Below are 19,632 nucleotides of genomic sequence, written 5' to 3' on the forward strand. Positions count from 1 at the left end.
TCTGCCCAGGACTGGAGCCACCTCAATGCCGACTGGGAGAGGGGTGTTTGGGGCAGGTGGGGTGGAGGCACTGCGAAGCACGGGTGCGGGACTCAAAGAGGGCTCCTCCTCAGTTGATCCCAGACGTCCTCCTTTCCAGGACATGACCTACATTTCAACTTTCTCTCCAGGAGGAATTCCAAAATGTCCTCCATTTTTAGCATGGCTAATAAGCGTGTATGTAATTTATATTAGTGTTTTCATTTTTTGTAATGTGCTACATTTGGGGTGCCTTGTCCTCCTTTGCGGGCATGATCTGGTCACCCTGTCGGGGAGGCCTCCGGGTACCATTTCAGGTTCTCCTCCAGTTCAGGCCAAAGCAAGGGCCTGCTTTTTGGCTCCGGTTCCGTTTGAGCAAAGCCCTCTGGCCTCCCCTCCGATGGGCCATCATCGCCATCCCCCGAGGAGGAGGAAGAGGAAGATGAGGAAGATGAGGAGGAGGAAGGGGGCGACAGATGGTGCCTGCCGCTCATCTGTAATTAATTGGACTGTTGACAATCATCTTAAGACGCCCCTAATTAGCTTTTCCCAAGAACTCTGGCTGCAGCCTTTTAGCGTCACATCCCCCTCCCCCCCCCCGAACCACTTTAGGTAATGGCTTCCTTTCTACAATCTGTTTGTTATCACAACAACAGGAGGAAGGAGAGCACCCCTCCCGCCCGGTCCCGTCTCCAGAGTCTGACCACCGGACCCCCAAGGAGAGGGTCTGGGCTCCCTGGCTTCGCCGCTGGCGTGGCCTGGAGCAGGGGTCAGTTCAAAAGGCTGCCCCGGGAGGAGGCCCGTGTTGCGAGCCAGGAAGCGCCGACCCTCCTCCCTCCTTCTCTGGGGCAGCCCCTGGCACTGTCCCCTCAGGATGGCGTGGCTTCCCAGGCCGCTTTCCCTCTAGACTCTGCTGGGCTTTGCAGCCTTTTGGCTGGCATGGCTCTCCCCTTCCCCCTCCAGGGCCCCGTCTTCCTCTCCTTCTGCGGCCCTCCAGCTTTCCTAGCGTTATTTTCTCCTCTCGTGATGCGGCCAAAATAGGACAACCGCGACTTAGTAATCTTGGATAAGCTTGCCTTTAATGGTCCTTGATGCTTTATCGATAAGAAACGGGGACCTGGGCACATCAGCGCCAACATTTGGGAGGCTGCGGGAGGGAGGCACCCTTAGGACCAGGGCCAGAGAGCACCTTGAAGGAAGAGGACGGAAGGGCGTTGGATGCCCCATACTCAGGATGCAACCGTTGCTGCCGCCAGCATGGAGCTCTGTGTCGGTGGACAAAGCAGAAGTGGCGCCGCCCGGCTCAGGGACGCCTGCGAAGGGCAAGATGGCGGCGGGGATTTGGCGTGCACCAAGAGCCAGGCGGCAACACCTGGGCTCAGCCATTCCCTCCAGCTTTCGCCATGGAGTCCTAGGAGCCAAGGATCCCGCCAGTGTTGCCCCGAGCCAGAGCCCTTGGCCCACCCGCCCTGGCACTGTGTCAGCCCTAAACAGCAGCCCGCCTGGAGGCCCCTGGCCTTCTTCACAGTGGTCTCCCACCCAAGGGCCAGCCATGCCTGGGCTTGCTTGGAGTCAGGGTGCATTTGGGGTGCTTATAGGGGACCCCTGCTCTCATAGGAAAGTCCAGTAGCCCCGATGAATGAAGCCCAGATTCTCAGGGCCATCGCATTTCAATGTGAGGGCTCAGCCGCAGATCCGGGACACAGAAAGCCGGTGAACCCAGGTCCTCCCTCCGTCTCCCTCCCAGCAGCTCCGACCTGGGGGACTTCTGCAGACGGAGGCGGAGAGGTCGCGTTCCCTGGCCTCCCCCCGCTGCCTTTGGTTGACACCAGTTAAGGCCAGGCCTTTCCAGGGGACCCAATCTGCAAAGGACAAAGCTCCCATTGTCCTCCCGTCAGGCTTTATCTGAGCAGCGGAGGGCAAACAAGGCTCTCATTCACGGCAGGCTTTTCCTTCGGATTCCGACGCTTTGGAAACCAGCGAGGACGGAGTTGCTGCCTCGGACGTATTGCACTGCTTTGCCTTGCATCTTCCGCCATCTCTCTGAAGCTGCCAGTCTGGACAAGTTAACTCCGAAGTAAGCCCAGGGGCATTCCACAGGGACCCACTCCCGGGGGAGCGGGGGCGGGCGGACGGGGGTCTGGCCCTCCTGCCTCCTCGGGGGGGGGGGGCGGCTGATGAAGGCGGACACGAAGGCAGGCAGTGGGGAGGGGGCTGCAGCCGGACCCTCAGCCGGACCCCGGACCCGTGTGAAGGCAGGCAGGCAGGCAGGCACGCGCACCCACACAGCCTGGCCAGCGGTGTCCCCGGGGTTCACCTTTCGACCGGGGCTCCTGCCCTCTTCCTCTGGGACCTGACGGGGGGAGGACGAGGGGACTCCTCTCTGCCAGGCGCCTCCAGCTGTTCTTGGGCCTCTTCTCTCCCTGTTTCAGCTCAGGCTGAGAGAGCGCTGCTGGGCCAAGGCGCCCCGACGTTTGCAGGTACAACTTGAGGAGGCCTTGCCTGGGGGGCGGCCAGCCGGACCGGCATGGCTCTCCCCATCTCCTCCTCCTCCTGCTTCTCCTCTCCTTCTCCCTCCGCCTCTCCGCCGCCTTCGTCCAGGACCCCTCCACCGCCGCCGCCGTGTGTCTTCGACGAGGAGTTCAAGTTCGTGCTGCTGCCGGTGTGCTACGGCACGGTGTGCGCGGTGGGCCTCTCGCTCAACGGCTACGCTCTGTGGGCCTTCCTCTGCCGCCGGGGCCGCCTTCGTCGCGGGTCCTCCTCCTGGAGCGCCGGCGCGACCTACCTGTTCCACCTGGCGCTCTCGGACTGCCTCTACCTGCTCTCCCTGCCCAGCCTGGTCTACTACTACGCGGCGCGGAACCACTGGCCCTTCGGCGCCGGGCTCTGCAAGGCCGTCCGCTTCCTCTTCTACGCCAACCTCTACGGCAGCATCCTCTTCCTCACCTGCATCAGCCTCCACCGCTACCGCGGCGTCTGCCACTCGGCCCGTCTCCTGCCCTGGGCCCGGCCCCGCCGCGCCCGCCTGGTCTGCCTTGGGGTCTGGCTGGCCGTGGCCGCCGCCCTGGCCCCGAGCCTGGCCTTCGTCACCACCAGCCCCCGCGGAGGAGGCCCCAACGGCACCGCCGGAGGGACCCTCTGCCATGACACCACCCGCCCGGCCGACTTCGCGCGCTTCGTGGGCTACAGCTCGGCCGTGATGGCGCTGCTCTTCGGGCTGCCGGCCCTGGTCATCGCCGCCTGCTACGGCCTGATGGCCCGGCGACTCTGGCGCTCCTCCTCCGGGGCGGGCCCCAGGCGCAGCCTCCCCGGCTACAAGCGGCGCTCCTTGCGGAGCATCGCCCTGGTGCTCCTGGTCTTCGCCCTCTGCTTCCTGCCCTTCCACGCCACGCGGAGCGCCTACTACGCGGCCCGGCTGCTGGGGGCCGATTGCGCCACCCTCAACCTGGTCAACGTGGCCTACAAGGCCACCCGGCCCCTGGCCAGCGCCAACAGCTGCCTCGACCCCCTCCTCTACTTCTTGGCCCGAGGCAGCGGGCGGCGGGGGCGGCGAGGGCAGCTCCCCAAGGGCCCCCCGGCCCCTGCCTTGGCCATGGCCCCCCGGCCCACAGGGAACCACTGCCCCCGGGAAGGAGGAGGAGGGCGAGGGGCAGGAACGGAGCCCCAGTAAGGCAGGCCTTTCCCACTCGGGACCAGAGAGGCTTTGGCTTCAAGTCCTGGCAAAACCACCAAAATCAGCAGAGAGCATCACGTATGGAAAAGCGTGGCAGGAAGCGAACAAGGGTCAGCATTCGACTTCTGACCTCCCCCCCCCCCGTTTCCGGCAGGAGGCCACGGGGGGGGGGAAGGTCAGAACAAACTGGAACAAAGTGCCGCGAAACTTTTATTATACCAAAATTTAAAGGCAAGTAAATAAACAATTCCATGAAAAGCACACAGCTAACACAAGTGAAAGCATAAATAATAGCTTGAAGCTCCCCTCGACCGCATGGCGAGGCCGATCTGATTCCTGTCTGGCAGCGTGTGGACGCACAGCCCGCATAGAAAGGCCGCGGGTGGGGGGCAATGGCCAGCGTGGCAAGAAGCCCGCGAGGGACCAGGAGGAGGCAGGCTGGAAAGGCAGGGCAGGGGGCAGAGACCCACCCGCCCCCTAGAGAGCAAAGCCCCCCACTCCTGGCGGGGCCTGTTGGGAGCCACGCTGGGGGCCCTGGGCCGGAGGAGACCCTGGAAGCCGAGGGCAAGGGCTGGAGGGGCAGAAAGGGCGGAGGGCAAGGCTGTGCTAGCACTCATGGGGGGCGGGGGCCGAAGGGGCAGGCGCAGGCCAGGAGCAGAGGGGCTTGTTTTCAGCGTTTGTAGGGCTCCGTGACTAGAGGCCCCCCATAAGGTGATCAGACGTCCTCCTTTTCCAGGACTTTCCCTCCAGAAGGAATTCCAAAGTGTCCTCCATTTTTAGCAGGACTAAGAAGCATGGATTTATATTTATATGTGTATTTTTAGCGCTTATTTTGCCACGTCCTACATTTTTGGTGCCTTGTCCTCCTTTAGGTCGGTCCCCAGGAGGAAGGAAAACAACCCCCCCTCCCAATTTATGGGTGTTTGCTGGGTCAGCTGTTTGTCTGGGGGCACCTGTGGGTCAGGCAGGTGTGCGAAGGGAGCCATTAAGACTGCCCCCACTTGGTCTTGCAGAGCTCTCAAGAGCAGAAGCAGGTCCTCAGCAGGGCTAAAGCTGGAAGAGAGCCACATCTGGGGGGAGGCCAAGGGCTCCGCTGGACTGTCCACCCCCTGCCCTGCCCTGCCCCCCACGAGGCCGAGCCGGGCTTCCTGAAAGCGTGGCCTCCTGGGCCAGGCAGCGAAGGCCTCCTTCCAGCACCGCCTTCGGCTGGCCAGTTGTGAAGGGCTCTCCTGTCACTCTTTCAGGAGACCATCTTTCGACGCTCACGAATATTTTGGTGATAGAAAAGTCAGGACTTTCTTCAGCACACTCATCTCCAGAAACTGCTGCCAGCCCCAAACATGGAGGAGCGTGGGAAGCGAAATGTAAAGGCCACCGCAGCATCTCGAGAGAGAGAGAGGGGGGGAGAGAGAGAGACTTGCTCCAACAGGGGGCCCAATCCACCAAGATATCCAGCTGTCCGGGTCCCTTGTCCATCTGGGCATCATCCAAGAGCCAGGAAGCTTGCCTTGCCAAGGGGTCACAGTCAGGCAGCCCAGGCCCACTGACCCCTTGCGGGGAGAGGAGGTGGCGGCCTGGTGTCCCTTCCAGCCGGTTCTCCGTCAAAGGATCTGCAGCGTGTCCGCTTCCGAAAGGCCGTACCTGGCCTTGTGTTCCTCGAAGAGCTTGCAAAGGGAGCGGACGTACATGGCGTGGTACAGATCCACCGTCTCGCGCGCTGGATGCTCGATCCTGGGCACAGTCAGGGGCTCTCCAACTGGAGGGGGGGGGGGACAGACCTGAGGTCGAGTGGCATCCTTTCCCCTCACCCGACGCAGGGGCCTCTGCGGGATCTTCCCAGTCCCCCCTGAGCCAGGTGGGGTTTTTCATTGGGGGGAGATGTTGCTAGAGGCTCAGCCCACTCTTCGTGACCCATGCCAAGCAATTTCCCAGGCAGGCCCCCCAACCCGTCCGGGGGCGGGAGGAAGGACTCACTGACGGTGGTGACCGGCCGCGGGAAAGGCAGGAAGCCCCGGGAGTGGGCCGAGGTGAGGCCCCTGCCGTAGAAGAAGCAGGGAGCGAAACCCAGCAGCCTCCGGAAGCCGTCCTGCAGCCACCTCATCCAGGTCCCTTCCTCGAAGAAGACCTGCTGGAAAAGGTCGTTCTCCCCGAAAGAGAAAGCCGGAACCAGGTGGGCCCTGCAGAGAGAAGGGAGATGGAGTCAGTCTTGCCGGAGGAGGAGGAAGCAGGGAGCCCAAAGCCCAGCCCCCAGGCCCCTTTCCCTGGAGGGGAGGGTCAGCAGCTTCCCTTGGGACCCTGGCGGCCCCCCTCTAGCCCCTAAGCGAAGACAGGGAAAGGGAAGGGAGGCACACGGACCCGTGCTGGAGGGCCATCCGGACGAAGCCCTTCCGGCGGCGGAGGATGAGGGCGGTCACTCCCGGGCGGCAGGCCAGCGACTCGGCGGCGCCCCCGACCACGATGGCCACGGCGTTCCCGGTGCCGCTCCGCGAGAGCAGGTGCTCGATGGCCCGGCGGCTGACCGGGAAGAGGCCTGGAGGGAAGGAGGGAGGGCGAGGCTGAGGGAGCAGGGCCAGGGGCTGAGCCCCACAACAGCCTCCCCGGGGCCCAAGGGTGGCAAGGGGCTCGGAGGGGAAGGCCTGGGGCTGCGGCCGAGGGGGCGACTCACCGCCGCTCATGAGGTACTCCCTGAAGCCCGGGAGGCGGAAGTTGCCCGCCAGGGTGCCCAGGAAGGGCCGGATGCCCGGGAACTTCTCCGCGAAGCCCGTGGAGCCCGTGACGAAGTTGCAGAAGGCGCCCACGCAGAGGATGCCGTGCGGGTGGACGCCCACCAGGTAGTTCCGCCCCGGAGGCAGCGGGTGGGTCTTCACCAGCTGCAGGGAGGTAGGTAGGCAAAAAGGAAGGGGCCAGCCTCGCCCCCGCCCCGCCCCGCCCCGCCGCAGCCCCCGCTGTGCTTACCTGCACCGGGAAGTAGTCTCGGAAGTGGTTCCAGAGGGGCCAGGCGCGGACCCAGGCCGAGCTCCTCCCGCCTAAAAGGAGACATCAGGGGAAGGGGGTCGGTCGGGGGTCGAAGCCACTGCCACCCTCCGCAACGACGGAGGGCCCCCGCCCCAAGGCGCCCCTCCCTGCCTCCTCCAAAAGGGAAGCGGGGGAGGGGCTTGGTTATTTATCAGGTGCATCTATTGCTTTTCTGTCCCCCAAAGCGATGAACAAGAAAATCAGAGCAGAAACAAAACATTGTTTTAAAATTGTCTTAAAACAGTCTTCGGAGGCCTGCCAACGCGGCGGGGGGGTCTCTGTGGCTGGATCGGGGGTCGTGGGTTGCTTGGTCGCCCCCTCTCGCCCCATCAGCCAAAGCAACGCAACTCCCGCGGGGCCCCAGCGCCCCCCCCCCCCCAGGAAAGCGAGCAGCTTGCCACCCGATGGCGCTTTGGCCTCCCACAAGAGCCCCCTCCCCCCGCAGAAAATCCCCGGAGGGAGCAGTGGGATCTCGGGCTGAACGGCAGGCAGCCGAGCTTCCTTCGCCAAAGGAACCAGGTGCCGACAACATGGACGGGACCCCCGCCCGCCCCCCATCCCTCCGAGGGAGCTCCCCGCCTCCTGCTCTCGGCCTTGGAGTGCATTCCGTCCATCCCTTAAGCCTCTCTCGATGATGCTGGATGGACTTTGGGACCAGGACGGAGGGAGCCGGGAAGGAGGGGATGAAGCCAAGGCAGAGAGGGAGAGAGACTGCTCTCATCTGGGCCGCTTGGTCTCTCTCTCTCTCTCGACCCCCACCCCACTTGAGGACCCCCCCCCCATGTGCTGACTGTGATTGTGCTTCCCTTGACCGAATAATCAACCGAGGAAGCCCCCCCTCATCCCCTCCAGCCGGACCCCCTCCTCGGCCTCTTGCCGCTCGGACTTCTGGGAACATGATGGCCGCGGCCAGACTCCTTTTCAGCCTGGTCCCTTTCTCTGGCTGCTTCGAGAGATTTCACGGCGTTCTGCAAATTTAGAGTGCTTTACAAATAAAGTTTAATAATAATTTTAATCTTTTAAGAAACTCACTGTTCTATTAATGTTAGAAGACTTTTACAGCCTTCTTCAAGCCACGAACGAAGAAGTGAAAGGGTCAACGTTTAGCTTACATTGCACACTTTTCATAGCTTGCAATAATTCCCAGAATTTGGGTATTTCCTCTGTTACCTTGACACACACCTTGAAAATACATATTTATTCACAAGTACATTTACACGTTAATACTTTGGGAGGGCATTCTCAAAACAGGGGTGCAAGGTCAACACTTTCCAAGGATGGACACTTTTTAAAAGCCCTTCCATTTGCGCTCAGAGGGCTGGCTGTCATGCTGCCCTTCCTATCCTCTATCCTGACCTCTTGGTCTGCACTTTATGTTTCCCAACATCATGTCTCTCTACACACACACACACACACACACACACACACTGCACTTGCGGGTGTTGCTCTGCTCTCGCCTCGCCCAAGTCCCAAGGAAGTCTTCTGCCCCTCCCAGGCCTTCCTCGGACTCCTTCCTTTCCCCAACTGGGATCCCGCTGCCCCTCTCTCCGTACTCTGCTCTTCTCCCAATCTGGAATCTGTTTCCTAACTGTAAGTTACACTCCAAGGTTACCAACTTCTTTCTTTCTCTCAGCCAGTCTCAAAGATGCTACTGTATGTTTTAAATTTGTTTGTATGTTTTGCATGTTAGTAACCCACCTTGAGTAATTTACCAAAGGCTCATTCAACTTTATTGAGCCATAGAGATCCCTAAAAGGAATAAAGAGACCCATCACTGCATCCAGGAGCAGGAGGGAAGCAGAGAGCAGAGGCAGTTGGAGCAGGCAGATTTCAAGGTTGGCCTTGAGCATCGTTTGCTTGGTTTTGGTTATTTTAAAAAGAAAAGGGGATTCTAAGATACCTTTTTCGTCCATCATTCCTGCCATCATGACTGCTATCCCGCTCCACCTTGGAGTCTCTGTGGGACTCTCTGGAGGGGATGGGGCCCCTGCCATCCAAACACGAGTCTCTTTCTCTATGCCTGGCAGGGAATACTTAGGATAGTGTCCCCGAAAACCAGACCCCCCCCGAAGCCCTTTCAAGGAGGGGGGGCTGGCCTTACCTCTCTCAGGGGTTTCCCAGTCGAAAATCAGCCAGGCCAGGTAGAGGGCGGAAATTGGCCAGAAGATGGTGAAGACCAGGTAGGTGAGGAGAAGCAGGACCGCCAAACCTGGGAAGAACAACCGCTGTCAGGGCGCCCCCCCCGCCTCCTCTTGCCCAGGATCAGGCCCCTCAAAACTCCCCCCCAAAAGGCCAGCCTGTCCCCGTCCACCGGCTGTCAGGGAGAACAGCACTGGGGCAGACCCGGCCCCGGGGAACCCCACTGGGCCCCGCAGTGTGCTGCCAGGAGCTTCTAACTGGGGCCCTTGGGGCCGATCCCTCAACGCCCAGCCTGGGAACAGAGGATAGTCCCCCCCCAGACCCCAGACGGCCAGGGATCCCTGGGGGGGGGGGCTTCTCAGGCGGGAGACCCACGAGGGCTCCTCCTCCTCCCCACAAGTCCGGGCCTCCTGTGCCTCCTGCCTCCCCCCCCCCGGGCAGCTCTTACGCGAACAGAAGCCTGCAGAGCCTTGTGCCTGGGCCAGGCTTGGCGAGACGGCGGACTGGGACTGCGAGCACACATAGCTGCACAGCCGCAGATAAGGTTACCGTCACCAGCAGGGCAGCCATGCCTCTTGGGGGACACGAAGGAGGCAGAAACGGACCCCGCTGGTCCTGCGAGGCGCTCGGCGTTGCTGGACTGCAGCTGCCATGCTGCCTCTGGGTAGCCTTGCCAAGGGCAGCGGGGGGCGCGGGAACCATCCTCAGCCCAACAGCATCGGCAGCCATGTGGTCCGCTGGGAGCCAGGGCCCCGTGCCTGAGCACGGCCCACTGGAAGCCGGACAGGGGCCCCTAGGGTCCTCCTCCAACCTGCCCTCCACAGGGGCATTTTCTGCCCCACTCACTCACCCATCAGGAGGAAGCTGAGGATCCATTGCAGAACCGACAGCAGCTGGAGGCAGGCCTGGACCTGCCCCTCCGAGGGCCACCGGGGACCGGCCACGAGGCGGCGGCGGAGAGCATCCCGGAGGCTGGCGTGGCTCCCTGTGGGCACAAAGAGGGCTGCCATGTGGCCTTCATCTCCTGGTCAGGTCGCCCTCGCCGTTGGCTCAGCTGGCACCCACCAGCTGCCGCCGCCGCCTCCTCCTGAAGGCCAATCCCAGAAATGCCCGCGGAGCCGAGCCTCCCACCCAGTTCCCCTTCCAGCCCAGAGACAGCCTGCGCCATGCCAGGGCCAGGGGGCAGGGCCTGTGCCCACCCTCTGCCTCAGGCCAGTCTCAAGGGCAGCTGCCCCGATTTTTCACCTCCCCCCCCCCCATGCCAAGCTAAGAGGCAGCGGGACTAGCGCCCAAGCAGCCCTGGGTCAGCGTCCTGGGCCCAAAGGAGACCGAGGAGTGGGGTGTCATGGGGCAGGACCCCTATCAGGCTTCAAATGCACAGCTGCTGGACCGAGTCTGCTGGCAAAGCAGGACGGCACTGTTTGCTTTGCCAGCACTTTCTCGGTAGGTCCCTCGCCCCCAGGGCTCCTCCTGGGAGGATAACGGAGAGACAGACTGACAGCTTCGGAAGGCCGCTGAGGCACAGTTTCTGACCAATGGCAACACTCCAACCATGGCTCTGGCTCCAAGGACGGAAGGCTGCACCGAGGGCGAGAGCGCCCTGGGAAACCTGCCCCGAGCTCTTCAGAGGAAGGCTGGCATACCAACATTTGGGACACGAAGCAGCGGAAGCCACCGCTTCCTAGCCCGCCCCAACGGCAGCTCTTCCGTGGCCACTTCTGCAACTCCTGCCCTCTTCGCCCCTCCGGCTCCGCCTTGGGCTCCTGCCCCGGCCTCCGCCTGGCCGGGGGCGACCGGTGGGAGTCCCTGCTCAGGCCAAGGTCCGGCGGCGGGGAACAGCAGCCTTGACCCCCGGCTGCCCTGCTCCGACTCCGCCGCGTGAATCATTAACCGGCGGACGGAGGGACGAGCTTTGGCCCTTCCGCAGAGGAGGGCGCAGCGGGGAGCTCAGCCCAAACCCCGGCTGTGGAGCCATGGCCAGAGGGCAGCGCTGCCTCGGAGGGGGCACCCCCGGCCTCGACCCCCCCCCCCCGGGAGCCGAAGGGGCAGAAGGGAGGCCCGGGCCCCAGCTCTCCCGCAGTCCTGCGCCCCCTCCTCGCCCCGTCCCTCCGTCCGGAGGCTCTCCAGGGTCCCGGGGGCTGGGCCGCCTCACTCCCAAACCCGCTCGGATTCATTTCTGCTCCACTCATCAACCCCCCCCCCGCCCCTTCTCTCTCTCTCTCTCTGTGTCTCTCTCTCTTTCTGGGGCACTCATAGGCCCCCAAAGTCCCGAAAATGGTTCTGAAAGTAGCACCGCTGGCGCTAAAGCCCCCCGAGCCGCCCCCGTCCTTCCCCCGGGTCCTTTCCTTACCGCTCCGGTTCTGGGAATAGGCGGCGATGAGGGTTTTCATCATGTCGGGCCCCCTGCCCTCTCTGCCAGGGCAGCCTTTGCTCGGCCTTCGCCCTCTCGGCCGCTTTTAAGCCCCGCCACGGAGAGGGAGGGAGGGAGGGATGGAGGGAGGGGAGGGCCAGGGACCCAGCCCGGCTTTCTGCTGGAGCCTCAGGGCTGGCAGTGTGCAGAAGAGGGGCTCCTCCAAGGGGCAGGGCCAGGCAGACGTTCCCTGGCTCTCTCTCTCTCTCTGACTGGGGGTATTTAGACAGAGAGAGAGAGAGAGAGAGGGAGGCGTGGGATGTGCCCCTCTGGCAAGGCGGGTTTGTCACAAGGGCAACACAGAGCGACCAAGAAGGAAAGGCAGAAGGGCTTCCTCAGAGAAAGCCCCACTGGTCTCTTTCAGCATAAAAGGCCCTTCAAGGGAAATGGGTTCGTTTTAGCTTGAGCGCCGGATGTGAGGATCCAGCTCCCCTGATACTCTTCTGCTGGGGATGAAGAACAGAAGGGCTCCACTGGCCCTCTGGGAACCAACTAGTGCCTCTCCAATGGACCATGGGATCCCCTCCCCACATTGCCTTCTTGAGGGGGGGGGAGAGGCAGTAGGCATAGCAGGGCTTCTGGGGGGGGGGGGGGCTGGAGGATACCTCTTCTGTGTGTGAAGAAATCCCCCACTCACTAAATGCCCTGAGAGGGATCACTCTGGCAGAAGGAAGAGCGGCTGGTGCTTCCCTTCCTCCACCAGAGCAGCCCTCAGGAAGAGGCAGGAAGGAAGCCCTGGGAGAGAAGCCCGCCCCATGTCTCTGCTGGACCCCATATAGGACCCCCCCAAAACAGCCAGGCAAAAGCGGCCTGGCTTCAGACCCTGCTTTGTGCGTTGCCCCAAAATGAGGCGACAACTGTCAAAAAAAGACAACAGTATCTGCAATGAACAGATCAAGGCATTTTACTTTGCTTGTTAAATAACAAAACAATAAGTTACATCAGCCAAAAGTGCTTCCAGAGGGAAAGGCATCCAGCTTATCAAGGAGCACATTAGGAGGAGGAGGAGATGCGGGAGACCTTGCCCTCTCTGCGCCTGGCACCTGCCCCTTCTGCCATGGAAGCCCACCCTGGCAGTGTCCCCCCCAGAGAGGGAGCCACGGAACGTGGGGCTCAGTCCTTTGCATGATGCTGGGCCGCCAGCTCATCTCCAGGGACCCCATCAGCCCATATTCTTCCGGTTGCCGTAGCCCCTCGGGTGCGAGTCCTTCCACTCGTCCCACTGGCGGGCTTTCTGCACGGCTTCATCTCCTCCCTCTTCTTTTTCCCCTTCTGCCTCTTCCTGTTGCTCTTCAGTAATGCCTGTAAGACAAAAGCAAGAGCAGGCCTGAATACACCAATAGGCTGAAGGCAAAATCCCGGCCAAACTCGGCCCAGGACCAAGACTGAAACGCAGGCATTTCCTGCAATGGAGCACTTCGTTTTTTTGAGTGTTGAGCTGAATGACACTAAAACCACTGCCACGCTCCGTCTGCTTGGCTGCGGAGGGGAGAAATCTGCAAATGGGCATATTCTGATGAGCAGAAGGGTAGAGAAATATAATTTGGTACCCACTTATTTGTCTCGTGGGTCACTCCATTTAGGATCAGGCCTACCCATGTCACTGATATGGGCACCAGCCTCAAATGTTCCCTGGTGCCTCACTCACCAAGTGGGGCCACCTGGACTTCAACACCATTTCGCTACCACCCATCAATGCCACGCGTGGGCCAGCAACTTTGTGGCATCTGGCCACAGGGCAGTGAGTAACCAATCAGACAAGAGGCTTTCTTTCTTTCTTTCTTTCTTTCTTTCTTTCTTTCTTTCTTTGGCTCCTTGTAAGCCCTTCTGCTTACTAGAAACCATACATCCCCACAAAAGTGTGTGCACATCTTGACCCCCTTCTCTCCCATACCTGAGGATCTTTGTGAAATCCCCTGATCTGGGAAGCCTCCGTGCTTTCGGTGTTGCTCATACCAGTCATCCACCGTCATAGTTGCCAAGCTGGGGTATCCGGCCCCAAACACCCTGCCAGGTGAAGAAGAAAGGTAAGTTGGCACCACAGCAGCGGACATGGAGAAACACAGGCAGGGACAGGGGCTGAGAACGGTCTTGAGAGCTAACAAAGTGCTAGTCAGGTCTCCTTCCCCTCATCCCACTTTGACTCCTGAGTAGCGCCCGGTTGTCCCTTCCCGGCCTCCCCAAACCAGACCCCACAGCCACGTACTTTGCCTGGGCAGCATCCCGGGTGAGGATGAAGGGCTTCATTGGAGGCCTGGGAGGCTGACTGGGGGATTCCGTGGCTGAACCCTGCAGGTGGGGGGGGGGGGTAAAAGAACAAAGGAGAGGCTCTGTCAGCGAAAAGATTGTGGGTCCCTTTCATGTGTTTCAGGTTAATTTCAATAGCGGAGGACTTTTTGAAGAATAACATTATAGTTCTGTTATTCAGGAAAACTGAGGTGAGTGCTGACTTTTTTGTTTATTCACTTGTTACTTTATCTTGGTTCATTGCGAGAAGCCCTGGGTCCCAAACTAGGAGAAAGTCCCCCAGATCTGGGCTGGCCTCCCTCTTGTCCAGTGCCAAGTCCTGGCAATGTCCAGACCGGACGTCCAGGGAGGCCCAGGTCCCGCTCAGGTTGGCCAGCAACGGCCCTGAGGGCCTCTGATGGAGAGGGCCACCAAGGGCCAGGGGGACCAATGACTCTGTCCAGTCCCCACGAGGAAGCTATCCACGTTTGGTGGCCAGCGCTGTGTCCGATGGCAATGAGCGCCAGGGTGAGACCCTGGGCTCCTTCACGACTGCCATGATAGGAACGGAGAAGAGCCTGCAGACAAGGGCCTTGTTGGTGGCCATTTTGGAGGCGCAGGGGCTGCTGAGGGCTCTGGGCCCGTCTGCGCCAGAGAGAGGGAGGCAGAGGGGGCCAAGGCGGCTATGCTTCCCCTGAGACCCGCAACCGCCCCTGCCCTCCCTCCCTCCCTCCCTCCTGCGTGAGGCACCTGCTTCAGGGCGTCCCTCCGGGCCAGGATGGCCCGCTCCCGGTCCAGGCTCTCCAGCTCCTCCAGGCTGATCCCGATCCACTTCTTGATCTGGAGCAGGTAGTACTCCCGCAGCTGCTCCTCCTCGGCCCGGCCGGCCTCCACCAGCGGTCTCAGGGCGGCCAGCCGGCTCTCCAGCTCCTTCTTCTGCTTGTACCTGCCAAGGGAGAAGGGAGAGGGAAGGGACGTGGCAGGGGTCGGGGCGGCCCAGAGGCTGGGCTCCCTCCAGCCACTGACCGGCTGCCCACCTGGCTGCCTCTCACCTCTCGATCTTGGCCCGCCTGGAGGCTGCCATGGCCAGGAAGGCGGCCTGGTCGGAGGCGGGCGGGCGGTGGCGGGCATTGCTGCGGCTGCTGCTGGCAGAGGGCTCCTGTGGGTCTTCTTCCTGGGGCTCCTCGGAGTCCTCCGAAGAGTCTCTCTCGGGGGGCATCTGTCCCTGGGGAAGGAGGCCGTAGTCCCGGCAGAGGCCGAGGAAGCGCAGGAAGAGGGCGCGGGCCCGGCGGAGGTGCTCCAGGCGCCGGGAAGGGCTGTCCTGCTTCAGCACCAGGGCGGCCAGCAGCGCCGGCACCGGCAGGAAGCGCAGGTCGGCCGACGGAAGCTCCTCCAGCTCCTCGTTCCCACTGAAGGAGAGAGAGAGAGAGGGAGGGGAGATGGCAAGGGAAGGGGCGCAGGGGGCTGGGGCCACAGGGACCCTGCCTCCTGAGCGTGTGCAGAGTGCCTCCGCCTCCCCACCTGAAGAGCTGGAGCTCGGCCACGGCGCGTGCGGTGCGCTCCAGGAGGGCGATCCCGCGCTGGACCTTCCGCTGGGCCTCCACCCCGCCGCCCTCGGCCTCGGCCTCCTCCAGCAGCCGCCACCCGGACTCCAGCAGCTCCGACAGACGCCCAGAGCCGCCATCGCCGCCGGGGGCCTCTTCCTCCTCCGCCATCTTTCCACCGGAAGCCGCGCCTGCGCCTGCGCGCGCCACCGGAAGCGCCGCCGCCGCCATCTTAGGGGCGGGCAGGGCCCTCCTCCTCCTCCCGTCCCTCCGTTGGTTCCCGCCCAGTCCCCCCCCGGCCTTCTTCCATCCCTCGGCGGCGGCGGCGGCGAGGCTCCCCCCGGGAGCAAGCAAGGAAGGAAGGAGGGAGGCCGAGGCCGGGTCAGGCGGGGCTTTATTTGCAAAGGGACAACCGCTTTATGTACACTTTATACAGAGACATTTATATATGTACAGCCGCGGGCTGGGCGGAAGTGCTGCTGCTGCTGCTGCTTCCGCTTCCGGGAGGCGGGGAGCCAGGGCCTCGCCCCGGGGACGCCGCGGGCGGGCCTTTGGGGCCAGGCAGGCAGGCAGGGCGGGGGCCTGGCCCAAGCAAGGTCCGCCGGGGGCTCCCCTTGGGACAGCCCTGCCCTGCCCTCCCTTCCCTCTCCCCATTTGGCGCTTCGCTGGGCCGTTTCTTCCGGAGGCGACCGACGCATCTGGCAGGGAGAGCTGCTCCGGAGCCCCCTTCGCTCCTTGCAAGGCCGGCCTTTCAGTCTGGCTCGTCTGCCCTTTGGGGGGGTCCTCCCCCAGGAGCCTGCCCAGCCCCCCCACAACCCCCCCCGAGGGGCTGCTCTTGCTGGCGATGCGGGGTCCTTCCTTGCCCTCCGCGACCCAAGGCCTCCTCCCGGCCTCCCTGCCTTGGCAGCAAGCCATGGATTGCGCCCGGGGCAGCCGCCCAGCCTCCTGGCCCCGGCTCTCCTATTTGGCGGCGGCGGCGGCGGCAGCAGCCCTGGGGCCGCTGGGTCCTCCGTGTCCTCCTGCTGCTGCTGCTGCCAGCTGTGGCCGCCTGAGTCCTTTAGGAGGTGGGCGCGTCTCCCAGCCGGATGGCTCCCAAGAAGGTGGTGTGCTTGCTCATGTTGATGGAGATGTCGGCGTGGACCATCTTCACGGCGATCTTCTGCCGCGCCCGGAGCAGGCAGACGCCGGCCGTGTAGCAGGTGTTGAAGTTGGTCTTGCCCGTCTCGATGCTGCGGGTGCACTGCAGGAAGGGCTTCTCGTCCACCACCACTTCGTAGCTGGCAAAGTCCGTGAAGTTGATGTAGTAGACCTGGGGAAGGCAGGACCACCGGCTGTCACTCCGAGGCAGGAGAAGGGGCAGAGGCCTGAGGGGCCCACGGCCAGCCCTCCCCTCAGCCCCACTGGCCCACTTCTTCCCCGGCAAGGGGCCCTTGAGCTCAGGAGACAGAGAAGGGGTTCCATTGCCTCCCCCTCACTTTGGGATTGGGGCCCAGCCAGTGTCCTAACCCCAGGTGAGAAGGGATGCCCAGAGGAGCACTGAAGGGCCTTCGGGGGGGGGGGGGTTGATTTGCCTCCAGCCGCCACTGAACCCCACTTTCTGGGGAGAACTGGTTTTGTCCTTCACAGAACAGCCACTGTTTCAAAACCCAGGGAAGAGCCTGCAGGGAAAGGGCAGCCATGTTGGCCCCATCCCGCCTTCCTATGCAGGAACTAGGTTAAAACTAAATACGGTCCTTGGAAGCAGCTGAGAGGGGCCTGGGGTGTCCCCGCTGGCCTAGTGCATTGGCCATTGGGGCAGGAGTGCCCCAGGGGTCTGGCCCTTCTTTCCCTGAGCCCTGCCTGTCCTGACCCCCAAGTGCCCCCTGCGCTCACAGGAGCCACGCTGCCTCTTGGAACAAAGGGGCCAAGGCTACTGAGAGGCCTCCAGGTGGAGCCCAGATTTTGCCCTACTTCAGACCTTGGTGGGCACCCTTTGAAACTATGAAAACATACCCCCCCCCCCATGGCAAACTACACTCCCAGGACATCCGCATGGCAATGGCAACGGCAGTGTGCCATTTAAATGCCTGTCCTTTTGCCTCTTTTAGGCAAGAAAATGCATTTTTAGTAACAGGAACAGAATGCTTTTTCTGGGATCAAACTACCCCAAACTTGGAGGGAATTACTTTTGAATGACAAAGTGTTCCCCAAGAACTTTGCCCCGGGCAGTTTGTCATTTGGGGGCAAGAGGTGAAGGAGGTGTGACTCTGGGGCCCAGCCATAGTCAAAGACATTGTGGTGGGTATGTGAGTGCCTTTGCTCCCCATGCCCAGCCCCTTATCCCCACTGTTCCCCACCAATGTGATGCCAAAGAGGGTCCCAGGGTGCCAGCCTTGCATTGCTCAGGGTCCCGAGCCGCTTGAATTTTGGTGACAGGAAAAGGAGCATTAGGCCTCAGACCGTACTCACTTCTACCTGACTATAGACGAAGTAGGTGCCGTCCACCAGTACCTCCAGTTCGCCACTGCGGGTGTGCAGCTTGAACACTCTGGGATTCATGGTGATGCGGGACCAGTCATTGAGGACTCCACCTGAAAGATCTCAGTATGAGAAAATGGCAGTCACTCAGTGATCGGCAGGAGGAGGAGGAGATCAAGAAGAGCAAGGAGCAGGAGGTCAGCAGCCGGCTGGGTTAGGTCAGCCCAGAGGCAGACCCTCAGTTAAGCCCCCCCCCCACTTCTGTTTCCCTGGCCACCTGGCAGGGATGGCACATGGAAAGATGTACTGCGAACCCCCAGGTCAGGGGGCAGAAACATGAGGCTCAGCTCTCCCTTCTCTGGGGGCCCAGAGTAGCACCAACCACAGACAGCAGGAAGCCCTGGGCGCCAGGCCATGTGGGGTGTTTGGGAAAGGGGGAGAACTGGAGGGTCTGAAGCAGAATCTCCCAAGGCCCCACATTGCCAGCACTTTGCTGCTGGGCTTTAGTTTGCTTTGTTTTTCCATCTGCAAATTCCTTTTAGGTTTCTCATCCAGAATAAATCTCTGAGGACCACTCCCTGCCCCCCAGAAGGACCCTTTCCCTCTAATAGCACCAGATCTGGTTGATCTCTGTTGGAAGGAAATCTGAGTCAGAGAGGCTGTGCTCCTCCAGATTATTTCTTTTTTGGGTCATTCAGCTGTTTGTGTTTGTGTGCGCCTTCAAGTTGCCTGTCAATTTAAGGTGACCCCATGCATTTCACAGGGTTTTCTTGGTCAAGGAATACAGTATTCAGAGGCAGTCTTGTCAGCTTCTTCCTCTGAAATAGAGCCTACAGCACCTGGTATTCCCTAGTGGTTTACCATCCAAGTACTAACCAGAGATGACCCTGCATAGTTTGTAGTATCAGACAGGATCTGGTGCCTTTTGGGTATTCAGGGCTCTCACATAGAAAGAAACAGAGGAACCCTGGAACACCTTTGGCTCCAAGTGGAAGAAATTTCTGTCCTAAGCATTCACGGATTCTAGCTGGAACACATGGAGTGGAGAGGAGTCCCAAGTGCTTAATCCAGAAGTGCCTTTTTTTCTCCTGAAGGTTGCAGGAGGATGGGTGTCCAGAGCGCAAGTGGCGCACAAGGTCAAGCGGAGAGGAGGAATAGGACACGGTCCCATTGCGGCCCATGAGCAAAGAGGGATTGGAACATGTGAGTGAAGCCAACTTGTGTATGTGGGAGCCGGCAGAAGTGGGGAGACTCCCTGCCCTCCTGTGACCCCCTAGAAGAGAAGGGCTAGCCTTTGGAGGAGGGGAGCTGGGAGAGCTGGCAGTGATGCCAGCTCATAGAGACCCACTGTTGGCTCCAGACTCTGCAGCTCATAGAGACCCACTGTTGGGGGCAGAAAAAGCCGTGTAAAAAAAGAAGGGAGGGGGCACAGCTGTGCTGGGTTTTAGAATATGGAGAGGGGGCGCCTTAGTAAATGAGGGTGGGGCAGCTGGGCCATTTAAATGCAGGCAGGACTCTCCCTCCCAAACTGGTGTGCATGCGTGTTGTTTTGTTCTTACTGGGATGCCAAGGGCAGAAGGCAGCCGGGGGGGGGGGGGGGAACGGTTCTGGTGGAAGAGGGACAATGGGCCCTTCAGATCCACTCCCCCCCCCCCCATTTCATGCTGAGAGTCTCCCCCCACATTCCCCTTGCCCACCCCCATTCGGCCACATGAACAAAGCCCCCTCCCCCTTTTAAAGTTTAGTGCTGTGGCTCTTTTGTGTGAAGGAACTGCTTTTGGGGTTGGTCAGTGGTGGGAAGCCGTGGCCAGGGAGGGGGCCAAAGGCCAGCCCTTGATGGGTTGCAGGCTAGAAAACTGCCTGGAGGGAGGGGAGCTGATGGGGCTCAAGGGGGGAGACTGCAGAGAGGGAAAACAATTCTGGGGTGCAGGCTGGGGCTGACCCACAGCTTCTGCCTTCTCCTGCCGCGATGGGAGGGGGAATCCGTGTGGGATTCTTACCATTCTTGACTTGAATGGCTGATCCTTGTCCCTGGAGGTGAACCACAGCAGGCTGCAAACAGAAGGCAACAGGGAAGGTAAAAGTGTGACCCCCAGCTCTGGGGCAAAACTGTCTCCATGGAGCCTCACTGTGCTGCAGGGAGAAACTGG

The 19,632-nt window shown here is 61.4% G+C and overlaps 4 protein-coding genes across 10 annotated transcripts in view; 1 reads left to right on the forward strand and 3 right to left on the reverse strand.

Annotated features, from left to right (window-relative positions):
• Positions 1–1,776: 1,776 nt before the first annotated feature.
• Positions 1,777–5,298, forward strand: LOC149308727 (P2Y purinoceptor 4-like). Its single transcript, XM_089536362.1, has 2 exons — positions 1,777–2,095; positions 2,451–5,298. Exon 2 carries the CDS (start codon positions 2,546–2,548, stop codon positions 3,686–3,688), a length of 1,143 nt encoding a protein of 380 aa, XP_089392488.1. The 5' UTR covers positions 1,777–2,095; positions 2,451–2,545; the 3' UTR covers positions 3,689–5,298.
• LOC149308728 (diacylglycerol O-acyltransferase 2-like) lies at positions 5,293–11,259 on the reverse strand. The gene is made up of 8 exons (XM_089536363.1): positions 11,196–11,259; positions 9,696–9,830; positions 8,808–8,915; positions 6,647–6,717; positions 6,357–6,561; positions 6,047–6,221; positions 5,666–5,868; positions 5,293–5,447 (listed from the first exon to the last, which is right to left on the reverse strand). The coding sequence occupies exons 1-8, from the start codon at positions 11,236–11,238 to the stop codon at positions 5,293–5,295; spliced, it is 1,095 nt and encodes a 364-aa protein (XP_089392489.1). The 5' UTR covers positions 11,239–11,259.
• Positions 11,260–12,136: 877 nt separating this feature from the next.
• Positions 12,137–15,219, reverse strand: LOC149308729 (immunoglobulin-binding protein 1-like). 2 transcript variants are annotated; one of them, XM_089536368.1, is made up of 6 exons: positions 15,003–15,219; positions 14,534–14,890; positions 14,232–14,427; positions 13,462–13,544; positions 13,150–13,262; positions 12,137–12,557 (listed from the first exon to the last, which is right to left on the reverse strand). In XM_089536368.1, exons 1-6 carry the CDS (start codon positions 15,194–15,196, stop codon positions 12,418–12,420), a joined length of 1,083 nt encoding a protein of 360 aa, XP_089392494.1. In that variant the 5' UTR covers positions 15,197–15,219; the 3' UTR covers positions 12,137–12,417. The 2 variants fall into 2 exon arrangements, with proteins under 2 accessions (XP_089392494.1, XP_089392493.1); XM_089536367.1 differs by having other exon boundaries at positions 14,534–15,219.
• Positions 15,220–15,348: 129 nt separating this feature from the next.
• LOC149308730 (ectodysplasin-A-like) overlaps positions 15,349–19,632 on the reverse strand; it is a 31,419-nt gene continuing 27,135 nt past the window's right edge. Inside the window, exons 6-8 of one of the 6 annotated variants that reach the window (XM_089536371.1) lie at positions 19,483–19,534; positions 15,976–16,334; positions 15,349–15,916 (exon numbers count right to left, since the gene is read on the reverse strand). In XM_089536371.1, the coding sequence (XP_089392497.1) occupies positions 15,443–15,916; positions 15,976–16,334; positions 19,483–19,534 (885 nt within the window). In that variant the 3' untranslated portion in view covers positions 15,349–15,442. Of the gene's footprint in view, positions 16,335–17,473; positions 17,605–19,482; positions 19,535–19,632 lie in introns of all 6 variants that reach the window. The other 5 variants (XM_089536375.1, XM_089536374.1, XM_089536373.1 and 2 more) reach the window with 5 other exon arrangements.

This window comes from Sceloporus occidentalis, unplaced genomic scaffold (assembly GCF_023333645.1).
Source record: "Sceloporus occidentalis isolate IW3139 unplaced genomic scaffold, rSceOcc1.0.p SCAF_8, whole genome shotgun sequence".
In the NCBI taxonomy this organism is placed as follows: Eukaryota; Metazoa; Chordata; class Lepidosauria; order Squamata; family Phrynosomatidae; genus Sceloporus; species Sceloporus occidentalis.